We start from the raw sequence: 16,471 nt of genomic DNA on the forward strand, positions 1-16,471 counted from the left end.
GTACAGTGGCACTTAGGTGTAAAGTATAAAAAAGAAAAACATTTTAACATTTGTGCGAACACTGCAAGATTTCATTGTGTGGACTTGAGGTTAATTTAATAAGATATTCTTCTTTGGGAGCATTAATATGACAGCGTGAATTCATATCTAGGCTTTTTCCATTTTTATGAATTTTTTACTTATCATCCTAATTTCATAAATGTATAATTCTGGTAACAGAAGGATGAAAATGACAAAGGAAGTCAGAGAGAGAGAGAGAGAGAGAGAGAGAGAGAGGAAGATGGTGGGCATGAACCACGGAAGCGTAAGTGACTACATGTGACAGCACACCACACTTTATCCACGGCAGCCCTGCAGAGATGAACCTGCCTGTTCGACAGAGCCTCCATCTGTCTGCGGCCCTGTAAGGAGCATCCACCGTACACCACACTTCATACCGGGTCCCACGCTGGTCCCTTCGGTCCATGCCAATGCCAGCTCTGCTGGTGGGATCTATATTTACAAACAGCTGCCATGGCACTAGGTAGGGTACAATGGAAGGGATGAGAAATACTGCCTTGTATAAGCAGATTAAACAGTCGCGGTCTTGGTGATTCATCAGATATTGTCTGAAATCAATCTCGCTCGCATACTCAAAGTGAAATACTGAGCCAGATTTAGACTATTTTATTTGGTCTTTGATAGAAATTTCTTTGTAAATAAACATTTGTTATATTATACTAACAGGCATATAGAGGAACAGCAGTCATACAGCACACTAGAATAAAGAGATTTTTTAAACATAGACAGGATGGCATGTGGAGCACAGCAGTGTTGAAACACTTAAGAACAGAAGCTTTTAGGTACTCTAGCACAGAAGCCCATGTTTTAAATGGCTACTTTAGAATTTTGCCACAAAGTATCTCCTATAACAAGCATTTAGACATAAAAAAAAAAACCCAAACAAAACAGAGCAAATGAATTCCTCAGAGAAATTATGTTTGCCATCTACTCTCATTTTCTTTTTGGTCCATTTGAACAATCATCTCATTTTTGCATAAAAGCCATCTTTTCATGCACTATATAAGGTTACAGATTGAAGCCTTTCTTTTCTCCCACCACCTCTTCCCCTTTTTTCTCTCAATCATTCTCACTTTGCGGCGCTTCAACCCTCTATCTTTCTCACAAGGGGAAAACCAGGAAGCCTGAGAATGTGGAGTACTTCCAGCCTCCCATCAGGTTGCCTCTCTCCAGTCTGAGGTAGGCCTTGTCGCCCTTCTCCATAATCACCAGGCCGGCATTGGTGGCGGCTTCTCTGGTCACGTCCTGGTCCCCGGCGAATGCCGAAATCATTGGCCAGCCGTTCACCATCAGGCTAACCTAAGAGATGGGAACCAGCGAGATTAAGAGAGTGATCCACTGGAACCACAGCTATGAGTCACAGAGTTGAGTGGGCGTACCTGAATAGTTTGTCTATTGTAGGCCTTCACCACATGGAAGTTGAAGCTGTACACCCCCCTCCTTGGTGCCAGGAACACACTACTTTCTTGGTCAAAATGAGTGCCCACGTTAACCAAAATCTGAACAGACAGCAGGAAAAAGACGGGGGATGATAAAGTCACGACATGGGTCATTCTTTTCGTCTGTTCAGATTGCTTACTTCCAAACTACTGAGACCTATTTTAATACATCCCTCCCTCCCTCTAAAATGTCCATGGACATGCAGCTTGTGCAGCATAATCCAACCATGTTTTCATTATGTGGCTTCACTACAAGTTCAAAAGTTTAGCAATCAGCTCATTATCACACCCAATGGGAGAAGACACCTGACTACAAAATGATAGCACAGAGCCTTTTGTGTGTTTGCCCATTCTGTACTGTAAAAAATAAACCTGTCACAATTTGCCACAGTATGCTACAAATGGGCATAATAAACATAGATATCTGATAACTCACATTATCAAAGTAGATGATCATGGTGCGGTTGCTCATGTCTGTCGGCTCGTGGTTGGTCTGGCGGCTGGCAGAGAAGGCCACCCGACCCGAGCCAGAGCGCACCGACATGCCCAGGGCGTTTCCGGCGGGCTCGGACGAAGGCGTGGAGTCACACACTACCAAACATTTCCCCTCAAGGATGATGGGCTCTGTGTCATTCTGGCCCCTGGATCCCAAAGGTCCCCACAACAGGAGCATGCCCAGGAGGAGCAGGATGTCAGGGTGGACTGACCCGAGGTGCATGACTGAACCTGAGATTTTATTTTTTTTTAAGTCAAATATCTCTAATTTCTAAGGACAATAGTCACTCTGGGCAATCTGCAAAATAAATAAACATGCTACGGCTAAAGAAACACTCTATATCAGAACAGAAAGAGAAAGAAAACCTGTTTGTTTTTTTAATTTAGTCTATGTTTTCCAGGCAGTTTTGACTCAGATTGGTTTGCTGGTCATATCTGTCAGTCTTTTCTGTCGAGTTTCCCCCTTTTTGACCCCCAGACAAATCCCCAAATCTCTTCAGTGTCCTTTGTGCTGTGTCAACAGGGTCCAGAATGACACTCAGAAAAAAATCTCTTGATATTTTCAAGTTGATGTCGTCAGCAAAAAATAAGCAGAGATGTAGCTGAGGAGGGGAAGAGAGGGAGAGACAGAGAAAAGATAAGGGGCGGCACGGTGAGTGAAGATCCAAGTCCGGGCTTAACGGATGAAGACGAGGACGGAAAAGGTGTGGAAGAGAGGGGAAAAAAAAGATGAGGTAAGACTTTGGAGAGGTGACAAGGGGGAGGATGTAGGACCCAGAAGGGAATCAGAGAGAGAGAGATGGGGAACAACTCCACTGAGTGACCATCTGTCTGCCACACACGCTCGCTGTTTCTCCCACTTGTGCCTCTTGTTGCGCACACTCACACACGCTGTAGCCGCACGTACACACATTCATCTTCTCTGCAGGTTCGAAAGACTTTCTGTTGGTTCAGCTCACTGAAATGAGTAAAATGCAAAGCCCCCCCCCCCCCCCCCCCCCCCACACCTCCAATGCCATTTCAAAGTGTAGCATTTTTTAAATATCATCCATTTATCTGTGCAAAATCAGCAACAGGGTGAAAACATTTGCATCATGCTTCCTCATTCAAGGAATTACACAATTCATTGTGTTATTCATCAACAGTGACTAAACATGATCTGACTACAAAATTATGAGATTGTGAGAATAATAAAAGTAATAAACAGAGGATCACCTGTTCCCATGCAAAGGATCGTGTATTCCATATCTGAAGGACTGAAATATCCTTGTTGTCCCGCTCCTCTGTCACATTAATTCACAGCATGGCTGATCACAACCAAGATAGAGACTGCTCTGATCTCTCTGTCTATCTCCCTGTTCTTTCCCTTCTCTCTCTCTCTCTCCCTCCTTTCCATCTGCTTCGTTCTCACCCTTTATGCTGCATCCGCCCACTCACGTTTACAGTAATATAAAAGATAAATAAGTGTGAGCAGCTTCAAAGAGCAAAGTTAGCAAGTGAGTGGCAGTTTTCTCCCCTTCCCCCCCTGTAATTCCCAAACAAAACATTGATCTCCTCACAAGAATCAAAAGATCCTTCGCCATCTTCAAGACAGCGAGATTTATTTCCAGGTCTTTATGCATGTGGTAAATAGAGCTGGATTCCTCGATCCGCAGCACCGTTTGATCCATAAAGATGCTGCTTTTGTGCTTTTCTTTGATCATGCACTTAATGTCTAGACACTCCTAGATACAGACAGGAAATCCCAAAACAGAGGCAGAGCTTCAGAGATGTTTAAGAAAGGCTGGAGTGAGAAAAAAGTTCAAGTTTATCATATTAATATCAGCCAAACAAATTTCCAGCTTTTCTATAACTACATTACTTTATAAACAAAGGCCATCCTTATTTCTAATTGCTGTGGAATCAAGGTGCTGAACAATGTAACTAAAGTAACTAATTACTTTTAGAATATTTTAACTCAGTTACTAACTCAGTTACTTTTTTGAAGTAACTAGTAACTATAATTAATTACTTTTTCAAAGTAACTTGCCCAACACTGGAAATGAACATAATTGGTCCCCTTTAAAATGAGCCTTTCCATCTAGTGTTTATGGAAGTATCAAATTCCCTTTGGGTGTCTTCTGGAAATGTTTTCACATGCCAGCTGATCGCAGCTTTAGAAGACACAGTTTTGTCTCTTTGGTGAGGAAGAGCTAAAGCTCTGTTTTAGAGCAGGAAGCAGAGAAACAGCAGCTCATGGCAAAGACTCCAACAGAGGTTTGCGTAAGTTACACAGACGGGGAAAAAACAACAGCACTTTATTTTGGAATGGCCAAAACAGCACAGAGTTCATCATCATCATCCTCCTAGCTGTCCTCTTCATCACATCAGACTTTAACAATAGTGATCCGACTGTTGAGCTCAGCTTTGTAGAGTCCAAAGCCCAGGCACACCGGCTGAGTAAAGGTGGTGGAGAAAGTGTGGAGGTGGATCAGGTTGTTAGACGGTCCCACCTCTGAGTAGGTGATGGTGCCTGAGCTGTAGTCCACGGCTACAGCAACGCGGTTCCCAGTCATTTGGTATGTGAGGCGGGTCTTCCTGCGGTTGTGCCAGGCGGCTAGCTTTTTATCGTGCTGCTGTGTCAAGCTCCATGAAACCTACAAGGGGTTTAATCAAGGAAGATGTTTTCATTTCAGCTGAAACTTTACTATCAAACAATTACTGATGTGGGGGAAATTGATCTGGCGATAATTTTAGTAACTGATATATATTTTAAGTTGAGCAAAAATCACTGCAGCGTTCCAAGGAAGTATTGGCTATATCTTAAATTGCATGTGGTTGACAAGGAAGGTATCACTGTAAATGTTCTCATCCTTCTGCAAAATGTGCTTCGATCATTGACGGTTAAATCAGGGCAGTGATTTTAGTAAAAAACCTAAACATAAAATTAAATGTACACAAAAGAATAGACTAGGAAAGAATAGAACTGGAATACAATTGTTGAACTGCTTTAGTGCACCAGAGGAAAATAGAAAGAAGGTTCACTTTTTTTCAAGGCCAAATTTACTGTTTCACTCTGACTGAATGAATGATGAGATGTTCGAAGGAAAAAATCTTTTTCACTGATGCCAAACAGACTGAGAGATGTCAGGGACAGGCATCAAACAGAGGCTCCTGCTCATTCTATTATTTAGCAAAGAAAACACAAAATCTAACACTGGAACGAGTGTGATTAACCACTCTGGCTCTGCGGCACACTTGTACCTTGTTGTTCCCAAATGCATTGCCTTCTTTGCCCTTCCGTCCAATACTTCGGTAGCAGATGCCCACATCCCAGAATCCCTCGGCTTCCAGCTCCCAGTAGTGAGTCCCAGAGGAGAAGGTCTGGACGGTGAGGACCTGGGGCCAGTGGTCGAAACGTTCGGGATGAGCAGCGCAAGGCAGGCGGTTTTTAACTCGTGTAACTGAGCGCAGGTCATCCGAGATGCTCAACAGAGGATGAGCTGTGTTTGTGTCCAGACTCAAGGGACTGGTTACTGCAAGGAGAGAGATAAATTTTAGTTACTTTCCTCGTAGTACTTAAACTTGTTCGCCCATTTCTATGGAGCAAAACAGAACTTTTAAAATGCAAAACAGAGATTTATAAATATATGCTTTTGAGCCACACCTACATCCTCAATTGCTGTCACCTTCATTTTGTCCCCACTGCGTTACATCTGAATAAATATATTTAAACTTAAACGTTACAAACATGTATATGCATAATTCAGGTCATTAAACTCGTGCTTTTTAACATAAACATCATCTCCTATTTATTCAACACATTCATAGATGGTTCATCATGGTTTTAACTCCATTGATGATGCTTTCTTTATTTAGCTCAAGGCAAACATATTTAGAGTTGAACTGACTCTGATTTGCTATTCTGGACTCAAAACTGAGTTTCTCTTCTTGGGATTAGAGGTCAGCGTTAGACTCAGAGTTTGTTAAACAGATTGCTGGTGTATTCAGCTTCATGTCTCTACCTTTGTATTTGTCTGTGCTCCTCTGTTCCCCGCCTTTGTTGATCACTATGTTTGTCTTCCTGTTTTTAGTGCCAGCTTAGATTTTGTGTCCTTATTTGGGATTTTGATGTCTGCTGCTTTTGAATTTGCGTAGACTCTTGTAAGTTACCAGCAGCATCTTATTAAAGCTTTTGTTTTGTTTGCTCAAGCTGTCAGTCTCTGAGTGTCGGCAAGTGTGTCCTCCAGTGAACCATAGAAACCAACTGAGAAATATTTGCTAATGACATCTACGTGTTAATGAAAACCCACAAACACATTCTTTAGGTTTTATCAAACATGAACTCCAAACAATGTCAAGAAAAATCAGGTCGTTGACTACAGAGGTGTTACATAGTTACATACATAGAAGACTGCTTACAGTCCATCATACCAAAGGTGCCATTGGTCCTATCTATCTATCTATCTATCTATCTATCTATCTATCTATCTATCTATCTATCTATCTATCTATCTATCTATCTATCTATCTATCTATCTATCTATCTATCTATCTATCTATCTATCTATCTATCTATCTATCTATCTATCTATCTATCTATCTATCTATCTAGCTGACCTTTCACTTCTAAATTGAATATGTAAATGACTGCACTCTGGAGCCTCACCTTAAGACCAACTGAGCATTATTTAAATGCCATGTAATTTATGATGTCTGCTTACAGCAGGATGATGTACCATGTCACTCAGAACTCAGATCATCTCAAACTGGTTTCTTGAACATTACACTGGAATTCAAATGGCCTCTACAGTCACCAGATCTCAGTCTAACAGAGCACCTCTGACATGTGGGTTAAGTTCTGAGGTTCAACAAGAAAGCTAACAAGCTTCATTCCCCAAAATGTCTAGCTATTCCGTTAAAATCATTAGCGGGGCAGGTAAGTGTCACACATTCATTCCACTCACAGAGTTCCCTCTTGAGGTCACTGAGACAGCGGAGGGTAGCAGTGATGAACTCGCGGTACTTGTGCTCGATGTCCTCCAGAATGTGCTTCCTGTCTGCGCTGATGGGATCAGGGATGTAAAGTGGACTGTTCAGCTCAGCTAATAACCTACAAATCAAAAGCACAAATGAAATAACGCCTTTATTATTTTGTGTTTTTCATTGTTTCTCTGTCTCTCTTTTCTCTCGAGCTTCCACTGTAATAACACTCCCTAACATGACAACCCAAACACACGTCAACATAACACAGCTCAGGACGAGTCCTAATTCAGTCTGACTGGTTTGTTCTGGACTTACTTTGTGTCATCTGACTGAAAGGCCTGCGAAAAGAAAAGTCAAGGACAGCTGAGAAAAATGCACCAACAGAATGAAAAGCAGCTGTCTGTGTGAATGTGAATGTGCTCAGGTAGATTTTTTTTCTATAAATTCCTACATTTCTACATTTTTGCATTTTCAAATCGCCCTAATATGTAGCCATGCTAAATGTGTGATCTGCTGTAAAGCTTCACTCTCTGGCCACTGTGTATATGTGTAGGGTATTGCAGCATATTCCAGTCAGGACTACAGTGGTGGATTTCCTTGGCTAAAAATGATATTCTGCAGTCGTACAACAGTTAATCTCCCAATCAGAGATTGGACTGGATCGTTACTGGAAACTGGTGCATCCTGTCTTAAGCTATAATTTAGTTTCGTTTGCATGACCTAGTTCTGGAAAAACTTAATGCTACACTCACCCAGATGAGCAGGAAAGGGTCTGTCTCTGACAGCAGTAAGGCCAGATAGTGCTGGATTCTTAGGGTGTGGTGCATGTGGTCCCTCACTTTGGAGCAGTCTTCATGCACACGATCCATGACCTGCTGCCTCTCCTTCTTGGTGATGTCTCTCAGTGCCACCACCAGCTTGTTGACCTGGACCTGCAGGTCTGAGCCCAGCTGCTCCACCTGGGCATCGTCCTGCCTCAGAGAATCCTGGAACCAATGAGGACAGAATACTGGATTGCTGGCAGATCAGTGATTGAGACACAATCAAACCACATGACTTGTGATTTTGGTACGAACAGCTTTATGAGTCATTAGATTTCCTTTGCACAGATAAATATGTGTACTCACTACCATGGTGGAATCGATGTTCTCACGCTCTTTGAGGATTCGCTCTCCATCTTTCAGTTTTTCCTCTGCTTTTATAAGCAGTGTCTGAAGGATGACCTGCAAAAATCACCCAGTAGGTATTACAGCAACCACACGTTAACATAAAAACATACATTAATTGATTATCCATCCAGCACACCTTCAGATCATCCTCCACGTGCCTCAGTGCTTTCACTTTGTGCTGAGCGTGGCCTCCTTCCAGCAGACAGTCGCCACACACGTACACTCTCTCATCAGCACAGTAGTAGCGGAACAGCTCTGTGTGCGCCGGGCACCTTCGCTGGGACAGATCGCCCAGCGGATCCACCAAAAGGTGGGTGCTAAACACCGGTCTCTCAAGATGAGGCCGGAGATGTTCGGCACACAGCGACACTTCACACCTCAGGCAGGTCTTAACTGCCAATGGCGGTTGTCCTTTCTCTGCCTCGGGAGGGCAGCAGTCGCACAGCACTTCGCCGTGCTCCTCCTGACACTGGGGACAGGTGAAGCGACCTTTTCCTTCACCCTGGCTGCTCCAGGCCTCCCGGACACAGGCAGGACAGAAGCTGTGACCACAGGGCAGGGGCTGGGATTGGCTGAAGGTGTCTCGGCACACAGAGCAGGTCAGCTCTTCATCCATGGAGGCCATCGTGACAAGGATACTATAAACACTGGTTTCATACAACAGGACGAAAACAAATAAGCACATTGATTAAGCGGCAAACACACAAAACGTACAAATATCAACAACTGTACAGACTAACATGTTTGTGTGATGTATAAGAAAGACTAACACAAGACAGAACCACACACAGGCAGCGCTGGAATGGTGACAAGCTGGGAATGCTTGTTTCACTCCAACTGTGCACTCAGACCAGTAATCCTGTCTACTGGGCTTTTGCCTACTGTGCTCTATGAATAGATACTTCACAAAGTAAGCGGTTTTACTGAGAAAACATGCTGAAAGTGTACAAAAATATCAGAAAGGCCTCATCCACTTTTGTCAGGGAATATATCAGCACAACTAAAAGTGCTAGAAATGACATAGAATACCAAAAAAACCCTTCTTCTTCTTCTTCTTCTTCTTTACAATAATATATACTATCAGATATTTAAAACATTATCAAATGAAACAAAGCAATTATCTAATAAACCCAGGTGTAATATATGGTGGTTCCTTTGCTTTAAAATAGTAGCAAAGGTGTTGTAACACTGACTGTAGACGAGCATTAACTGCACTTAGACTGAAGCTGTTGCAGTGGAGGGATCAGGAGATCATCTGACACAGATGGCTGGCTCAGTTTCCTTTACATGTGCTCTTCTTTTCTGTATTTCCCCCAAAACTTTAATGCTTTAACTAACAACTATGTATCATTAGAAATTACTAAAAAAGCCACAGAAGTGTCATTCCTTACCCGTTAGCTTCTTAGTGTTTGCAGACTAAAGCCATCTGTGAGTGCGTGAGTTGTGTGCAATCAGACTGCCGATTGGAGGCTAATCCCAACAGATTCACTGCACTCAGAGAGGTCAGCTGATCCTGAGATGGGAGGAAGGGCAAAAGTGGGGGGAGTGGGGCAGGGAAATTGATTAGGTAACTCTGAAGATACAAGGTTTAGGGTTAGAGTTTACATCATGTCCCTGCACAATTTAAAACATGTCAGCGTCACATAAAGCGTTTCCTCTCTAGCTGTCCTACACCATGTGTGTCCCACATGTCCAACGCTTTCCATACGTTTGTTTTTGTCATTCAGAAACATGACTGCAGCTTTCAGCAAGCTTAGCTTTACCTGACTTTGTTGGGCCAGTGAACTTATAACAGAGGTTTGGTTTTTTTGTTGAAACACACATGGGGGTGCTTACTGGGGTCAGCGGGGGAGCTGGCCCCAGGGAGGGGTCACTTGCCCCTCCCTTCCTTCCCTCCCCATCTCCAGCTGCCTCCCTCTTCCCGCTCCACCACAACCACCCACACATGCAGGGACTTGGAGTAGGGGTATGTCACCAGGGTGCAGAGGAGGCTACCCCCCCCCCCTCTGTCCCCTTCTGGCTGCCTCTGCCTCAATTTTATCCCACAACTTAGACATTCACATTACTCACACTCTCATTACACATACATATAGGATCTTGGGGGTGGGCACGATACACGGAGTCCAAAGTACCATCAGGGTGTACACCCCACCCCTGGCATCGTTGCCCACCTCTCAATTTTAAATACACGTAGACATTGAGGGCTAGCAGGAGGGACCATGCGCTTACCTGCTGCTCTCTGGCAGGTAGCTCCATGCCCTCCTGGGTTTTAAATGCACCTTAGAACACACATGCATCAACATTACAATGAGCGGGTGGAGGGAGGTTTGGAGTCTTCTCTCACCCCCATTCTCTGCGACCTGCTGGAGCAGGGGGGCTAGGACTAGGAGGAGGAGTTGGCCGTCCGACTGCGGTCTGGAGTGTGGAGCCTTCCTGCTGCTGCGGAGTCGGGGCGGTCTGCCTCTCCCCACCGCAGGGAAAAGGGAAACACCACCTGGGTCTGGGTGCAGTTCCCCCCTCCAGGGGCGGGGGCACCTAGACCCGGTTTGTAGAGTACGCTTGGGGAGTGTGATCGTGTGTACAACGTCTCTTTATGTCTGTCTCCACGTTGGTTGAGTGTGGAGTAAGTGCATATGAGAGCATGAGGGTGGGAATGGATGTTTGTATCTGTGTGTGCCTGTATGTCTGTGTCTATATGTCAGGTTGGGTGTCAGGCGCCACCTCTCTGGGGACATCTCAGGCCCTCCAAGGTTTGGAGGCCTATCTCCCCCTACCACCACTTCCCCTGCCAGTGGCGGACCCCCTCAGACATCGGTGCGTTGGTGGTTCTTTGTGTCCGGGGATGGGCGTCCAGGTACACACCGGCTCACTCCTTGGCGGCCGCTTATCGGGGCCTGGAGCCTGGGGCTCGCTCGGGCCACTTCGGAGGTGGGGTGCCCCCGGCCTCTCGGCCTGGGGCTCGGTCACTCAGGCGCAGCTGGCTGCCGGCGGAGCTCACGGGCGCGTCACTGCAACTCCCCCTGGCTTCTGCGCCGCGGCTGCTGAGTGAGCCCTTATCTGGGACTCTCCTCAGCTCTTTCCGGGACAGTGGCGCAGCTGCCCCTCTGTTGGTCTTCCATGGTCTCTTGTGTTCTGGGGGCCTCTGGATGTCTGGAGTTTTGATCTCCTCCACACCTGCTTCACGCCCTGGAGGACGGGGCTGTGGCCCCCCCACACCCTCTAGCAGATTATTACATGAAGGAACCTTTTAAAAAACAAAAAACAAGCACGTCCATGCTCACAGGTGTACACACGGGTGGTCACACCCACAAACTACACCCTTTTTGGCTCCTACCTCAAAGCACACTGTGTTCTGTTGATCTTATGTGCTGCACAATAATGTTTAACATTTAGTATTTACTGTCATATTCCCATATATCATTGTGATGTTGTTTATTCTATTACTCTTGTTCTCTTCTGCTTGTTTTCTTTTTTCTTTCTCAGCAGGTGACCCAGGTGATTGATATATGCTTTTTTTTTTCTCTGCCCGTTCTGTTGGTTTTTGTTTTTTGCCCTTCTCCCCCGTCCCTCTTCTCAGCTGTTTCTCTTTCCCTCTTTCTTTCTCCCCTTCTTTCCCCCAGTCAAGTCTGTCCCGTATTCAGTAAGTGAAAATAAAATAAACAATAAAAGGTGAATCAAATGGACCATTACGGCAAGGCTGGGATGGTCAGTTTGGTAAAGTAAATCCGTTGGGCATCTTTCTTTGCCTTTAGACAACAATTCTGATGGCAAAAGAGCCAAACGGGACAGGCAAAAAAAAAGAAAAAGAAAAAAAAAAAAAAAAAAACACATGCATACTACTGTATTTTCCCATCACAAAAACTATCAACGTGAACCATTCAGTCAGTGATACTGGGGACAAAACAAACAACATATGCAGCAAGCTCAGTAGGGCGAGGTATTTACCTCTATATTTAATTTTTCTTTTTGTCTTAAGGAATACAAATATATGTGCGTTATTTGCTCTCAAACACAGGTCTTCAGCTTTATACAAAGTAATTTTGTTTTATTTCTGCCAACATTTCCATGCACAGACATGAGAAAGAAGACCTTGGGGTTTTTTCTTCTTTTCTTCCCCAAGCCTTTTTTACAATTAAAAACACGACCTTCAGAATATTCAGTATAGAAATGGATTGGGTTGGATTTCGGCACAAAGATGCGGTGCACAAGGTTGCACACAGAAAAGCAAATAATCACAGAACTTTTGTCAAGGGAACATTTTTGCAATTTTTCTCCTGGCATCTCTGATGAAAAATCTAAAAATTTGGAGGAAGCATCCTGTATTGAGGTCTTACTGTAATTTTCATGCTTTAATAGACACCTCTAAGAAATGTGAACTTACGAGAGCTGATGACATCCATTTTTTCATTATAATAAAGGTTCAAAATTTCAAAGACCTGCCACATCCATTCAAGAAACACCAATTAGCTCCTGAAATATTCAAATGTTATTGTTTTTTTTAATGACAATGTAACTTCATAGAATTAGGCATGAAGCTAAGCGTTAATAAATAACAAAAAAAACCTCTTTTGTTATTTATTAACTGACTTAACAGTATGAGTAATTTGAATGTACAATATCCTGGACTCTTCAATCAGTAATGTTTCCTAAAGTCATAGGATGTTTTGGGTCTTAAAACCATCAGACGGGTGATAATGCTCGTGCCCATGTGGTGCTACCATAACTGCGACTATTCTCTGGACCCTTGGTTTAAACAAATTCTGGCCTCAGTGATATCCAGCATGTAGTAGGTTCTGAGCAGCAGAGGCCTTAAACCTCCTCTAATAAGTCTGAGTTCTCTGCTGGTTGCCGGGATGGATAGTGTGTCTCTCAGGCTGCAAACACTTTTCCTTCACTGGTTTGTGGTTTGAAACTGGCTGTAGGTGTGAATGTGAGCCTGAATGGTTGTCTATCTATTGGGTTAGCCTTGTGATAGACTGGTGGCCCATTGGGGTGTACCCTGCTTTTCATCCACTGCCAGGTAGGATAATTTTTAGCGCCCTGGAAAAGTGGTTAGGATGGATGGATGGATGGATGGATGGATGGATGGATGGATGGATGGATGGATGGATGGATGGATGGATGGATGGATGGATGGATGGATGGATGGATGGATGGATCATAAAGGGGTCTTTATTCACTAGACTCTTAAGAGTAAAATGGTGCATCCAAAACTCACTTTTTTAACGTAAGTCTCAACAACAAGGCAAGAGGATCAGAATGAGGTTGTTAGAGTAGTCAAGCATAATCCCTGAACCATAGTAGCACTCACTGTCTCTTTACCTTTATTTGAGTAAGGACATGTAGGTATTTACGAGATCCAGTCAGACCACCATTGTCCCATTTTCCTTCTTTTTGGAGAGTGGTATGAATGTAAAGGTGTCAGGACGGTGCTCAATTGGGCCCCTAACAACAATAAAAACAAATATCTTCCCCTTAACACTGAGTACTGCGCTCACTTTACAATCTAAGGTATAATGCAATCTAGATAACAGGAAGTGATGTGAGCAACACAAGGCAATGTGAAGCAAATGAAATTTGATGTTTCTATTTTTCAACTTTGTATCATTCAAGACACTGGAACAGTGAATGCCTGCAGATGTTGAACTAGAAAAATGAAATATTTGCAGCATGTGCAGCACTGTCATTGTTATAAAATGTAAGCCGTACAGGTGTGGACTTTCGCTAGCAGAGGTTGCAACAAAGCAGAGAACTGTCATTAACGAGCTTCATTAGAACAGATAGAATAGAATAATCATTTAATTGTCCCACAGGGGGGAATTTGGTTGTACAGACAATTACAGACAAGAACAAATTATATATCATAATATATCACACTGACTAATAATCTAATCCTCCTCGTGTGTGTTTTTAATACCAACATGATATCTAGCTGTAGACAAGTGGAGGAAAGAAAATGCAGCAGATATTCACTTTGCCCTTCCGTTGTGACCACTAACAGCTACCGTGTATGGTCTTTTGTTGAGTTTGATTTCCAGAATTTATTCCTGCTCCACAGCTAAACATGCATACAATAACACATAACATAATTCCAAATATGCATTTTGTATTTAAGTTTTTATTAAATGCTTTGTATGTTTTCATTGAAAAAGATAAACCACGGATGCACAGGTGAGTAATTCAATGAAATAAATGGACCCTCTTTATAAGTTTGTACAACAGATCCTCAGCTTGTGTTTTGTCACTTAAACCTAAATCATATCACAGCTGTACTTACTGGACTTTTATGGATATTTCTCTTACTATTTAGTTAATTTCTTGGTGTAATAGTAGGATTTTGACTCTGCAGGTAACTCATTTATGTTTTGGGGGGATTTTTTTGGATTTTCTCAGGCGTCACACTCTACAATACGTGAGATGCGCTGCCTGAAAGCTTCATGGCCTGCCATGCCTGCTTGTGTCTAATAAAAAAAGAAGACATAGCAGTTCTGATCTTTCCCATAAAACTGCTCCTGTCAGATGTCATTCAGGTCAGGACCACAACTGTCTTAATCATAAGCAGAATTTTTAATAGCGCACACTGATCTGACCTCCAATGTGGTTTTCGCGCTACTGATTTCTGCAGAGAAGTATTTCTGGTATCCTGGTATCCACCCTCATCTCATTTTCCATTTGGATACTTTCACTGGTCTACGTGACTCTGGATCATGCCTTCTTGACCAAACCAGATTCTAGTTGTCACCATCCTCTGTTATCTGCCTTGCAGGCTTATTTGTAGCCAGATAGAAAGTCTTTGACAGAAGTGAAGCCATAGGGGGTCATAGGTTTGGTGGTGGCAGCAGCCACAATTCTGTTCTTTGCCTACCATTTCACAATCTTCTACTACTCTCACAAAGGGGACACAGCCTCAGAATCAATAGGCTATGTGAATTATTCCTCTGGTGGTCTGACCTGCACTCCACTCAATCTAGTGAGCAGTGCTTGGTTTCCTCCACACACGAGGCTGGTGTAACTAAGGTCCTTCTACCCCAGTTGCTCAGATTGGCCAGGCAGCCAGCTCTATGAAGAGTCTTGGTGGTTCCCAACTTCTTCCATTTACAGATGATAGAGGCCACAGTGCTCACTGGGACCTCCTGCTGCAGATCTACCCTTCCCCAAATCTTTGCCTCAATACAATCCTGTCTTGAAGATCCACAGACAATTCTTTGGACGTCATGGTTCAGATTGAGCTCTGACGTGCACTGTCAACTGTAGGACCTTATATAGATGTGTCCAATCAACTGATTAAAAAGATATTGTAAACTCGTTCAGTATCTAATTACGTAGCACTGGTATTCTTTTTTAACATGTCTTTGAGAGACACCTAGTGGCTTTATTGCTGTAGCACACAAGCCACCGCACCTGTCTGCTTATAGGGAGACATTCTTATGAGTTAAGATAAGACAATAATCAATATCATGACAGTAATACAAATAAAAAATGAGGCTGCTGGCACAACTACATCATTAGCTGACAAAATAAGCGTTGTAATGCACAAAGAAACTCACAGCAGAAGCTTTTTACACTGTTTAACACTAATATAAGCGGTGCATGAACATGAATCATTCATATTTTCTCATAGGGGTCACCAAAGAAAGATAAATTGCCTGTAAATACTCTGGAGGAGACTAGAATTTTTCTTTATATCATCACTTACTTCTACTGATTTTCACATTATTGTCTCCAAAATGAACGAAATATAATGATAGAGTGGCTCAAGTGGGCTGCTCACTTTTTCTTTTTTTTGATAATTCAATACAACATCAGTCTGTGGACTACATCTACAGAGATATCTAACCTTAAAAAAGAAAAAGAAAAAAAGAAATCATTATCCTCCTAAGACCCGAACTCTTCCACGGCATGCATTTTTAATTTCTCTTTGATATTTGGGCTGATTGGGACCCGATGATTGTAAAAACAAAGAATTACCAGATTTTCATTTTTTTTACCTGATTTTTGTTTCTAAGAAAAACGAGAGCCACATGAGGATATTCGTTTGAAATTTCGATAGAACAGTAACAGTATAATGTCCTCGTAAGTGGATATCAGGCCCCTGTAGAGCAAAATTGAGTATTTTGGTCTAAATAACCCAAAATGTGATGTCCACATATATGTGGACGCCAGGTCCTAGGAGGGTAATAATATGACTCAGTAGTGGTTGTTATTTTTATCAATGGGAACCTCTGTCACTTAAATCCTACATGGATTCATGTCTGCATCAGAGGTGTGCGCGCTCCCGGGCCTGCACTCTTATGTGACATGCACACTGAGAGCCAATGTGGAGGTAACCGTGGTCACAGTTTC

At 43.1% G+C, this 16,471-nt stretch overlaps 2 protein-coding genes across 3 annotated transcripts; both read right to left on the reverse strand.

Moving 5' to 3' along the window:
* Nucleotides 1-650: 650 nt before the first annotated feature.
* cbln12 (cerebellin 12) lies at nucleotides 651-3,513 on the reverse strand. The gene is made up of 4 exons (XM_026148580.1): nucleotides 3,210-3,513; nucleotides 1,936-2,596; nucleotides 1,440-1,559; nucleotides 651-1,359 (listed from the first exon to the last, which is right to left on the reverse strand). Exons 2-4 carry the CDS (start codon nucleotides 2,215-2,217, stop codon nucleotides 1,162-1,164), a joined length of 600 nt encoding a protein of 199 aa, XP_026004365.1. The 5' UTR covers nucleotides 2,218-2,596; nucleotides 3,210-3,513; the 3' UTR covers nucleotides 651-1,161.
* Nucleotides 3,514-4,003: 490 nt separating this feature from the next.
* On the reverse strand, nucleotides 4,004-9,591 carry trim110 (tripartite motif containing 110). 2 transcript variants are annotated; one of them, XM_026150250.1, is made up of 8 exons: nucleotides 9,520-9,591; nucleotides 8,265-8,775; nucleotides 8,090-8,182; nucleotides 7,712-7,945; nucleotides 7,275-7,297; nucleotides 6,941-7,086; nucleotides 5,238-5,509; nucleotides 4,004-4,630 (listed from the first exon to the last, which is right to left on the reverse strand). In XM_026150250.1, exons 2-8 carry the CDS (start codon nucleotides 8,751-8,753, stop codon nucleotides 4,361-4,363), a joined length of 1,527 nt encoding a protein of 508 aa, XP_026006035.1. In that variant the 5' UTR covers nucleotides 8,754-8,775; nucleotides 9,520-9,591; the 3' UTR covers nucleotides 4,004-4,360. The 2 variants fall into 2 exon arrangements, with proteins under 2 accessions (XP_026006035.1, XP_026006034.1); XM_026150249.1 differs by having other exon boundaries at nucleotides 8,087-8,182.
* Nucleotides 9,592-16,471: the final 6,880 nt, after the last annotated feature.

Source organism: Astatotilapia calliptera, chromosome 18 (assembly GCF_900246225.1).
Source record: "Astatotilapia calliptera chromosome 18, fAstCal1.2, whole genome shotgun sequence".
Taxonomy (NCBI): Eukaryota; Metazoa; Chordata; class Actinopteri; order Cichliformes; family Cichlidae; genus Astatotilapia; species Astatotilapia calliptera.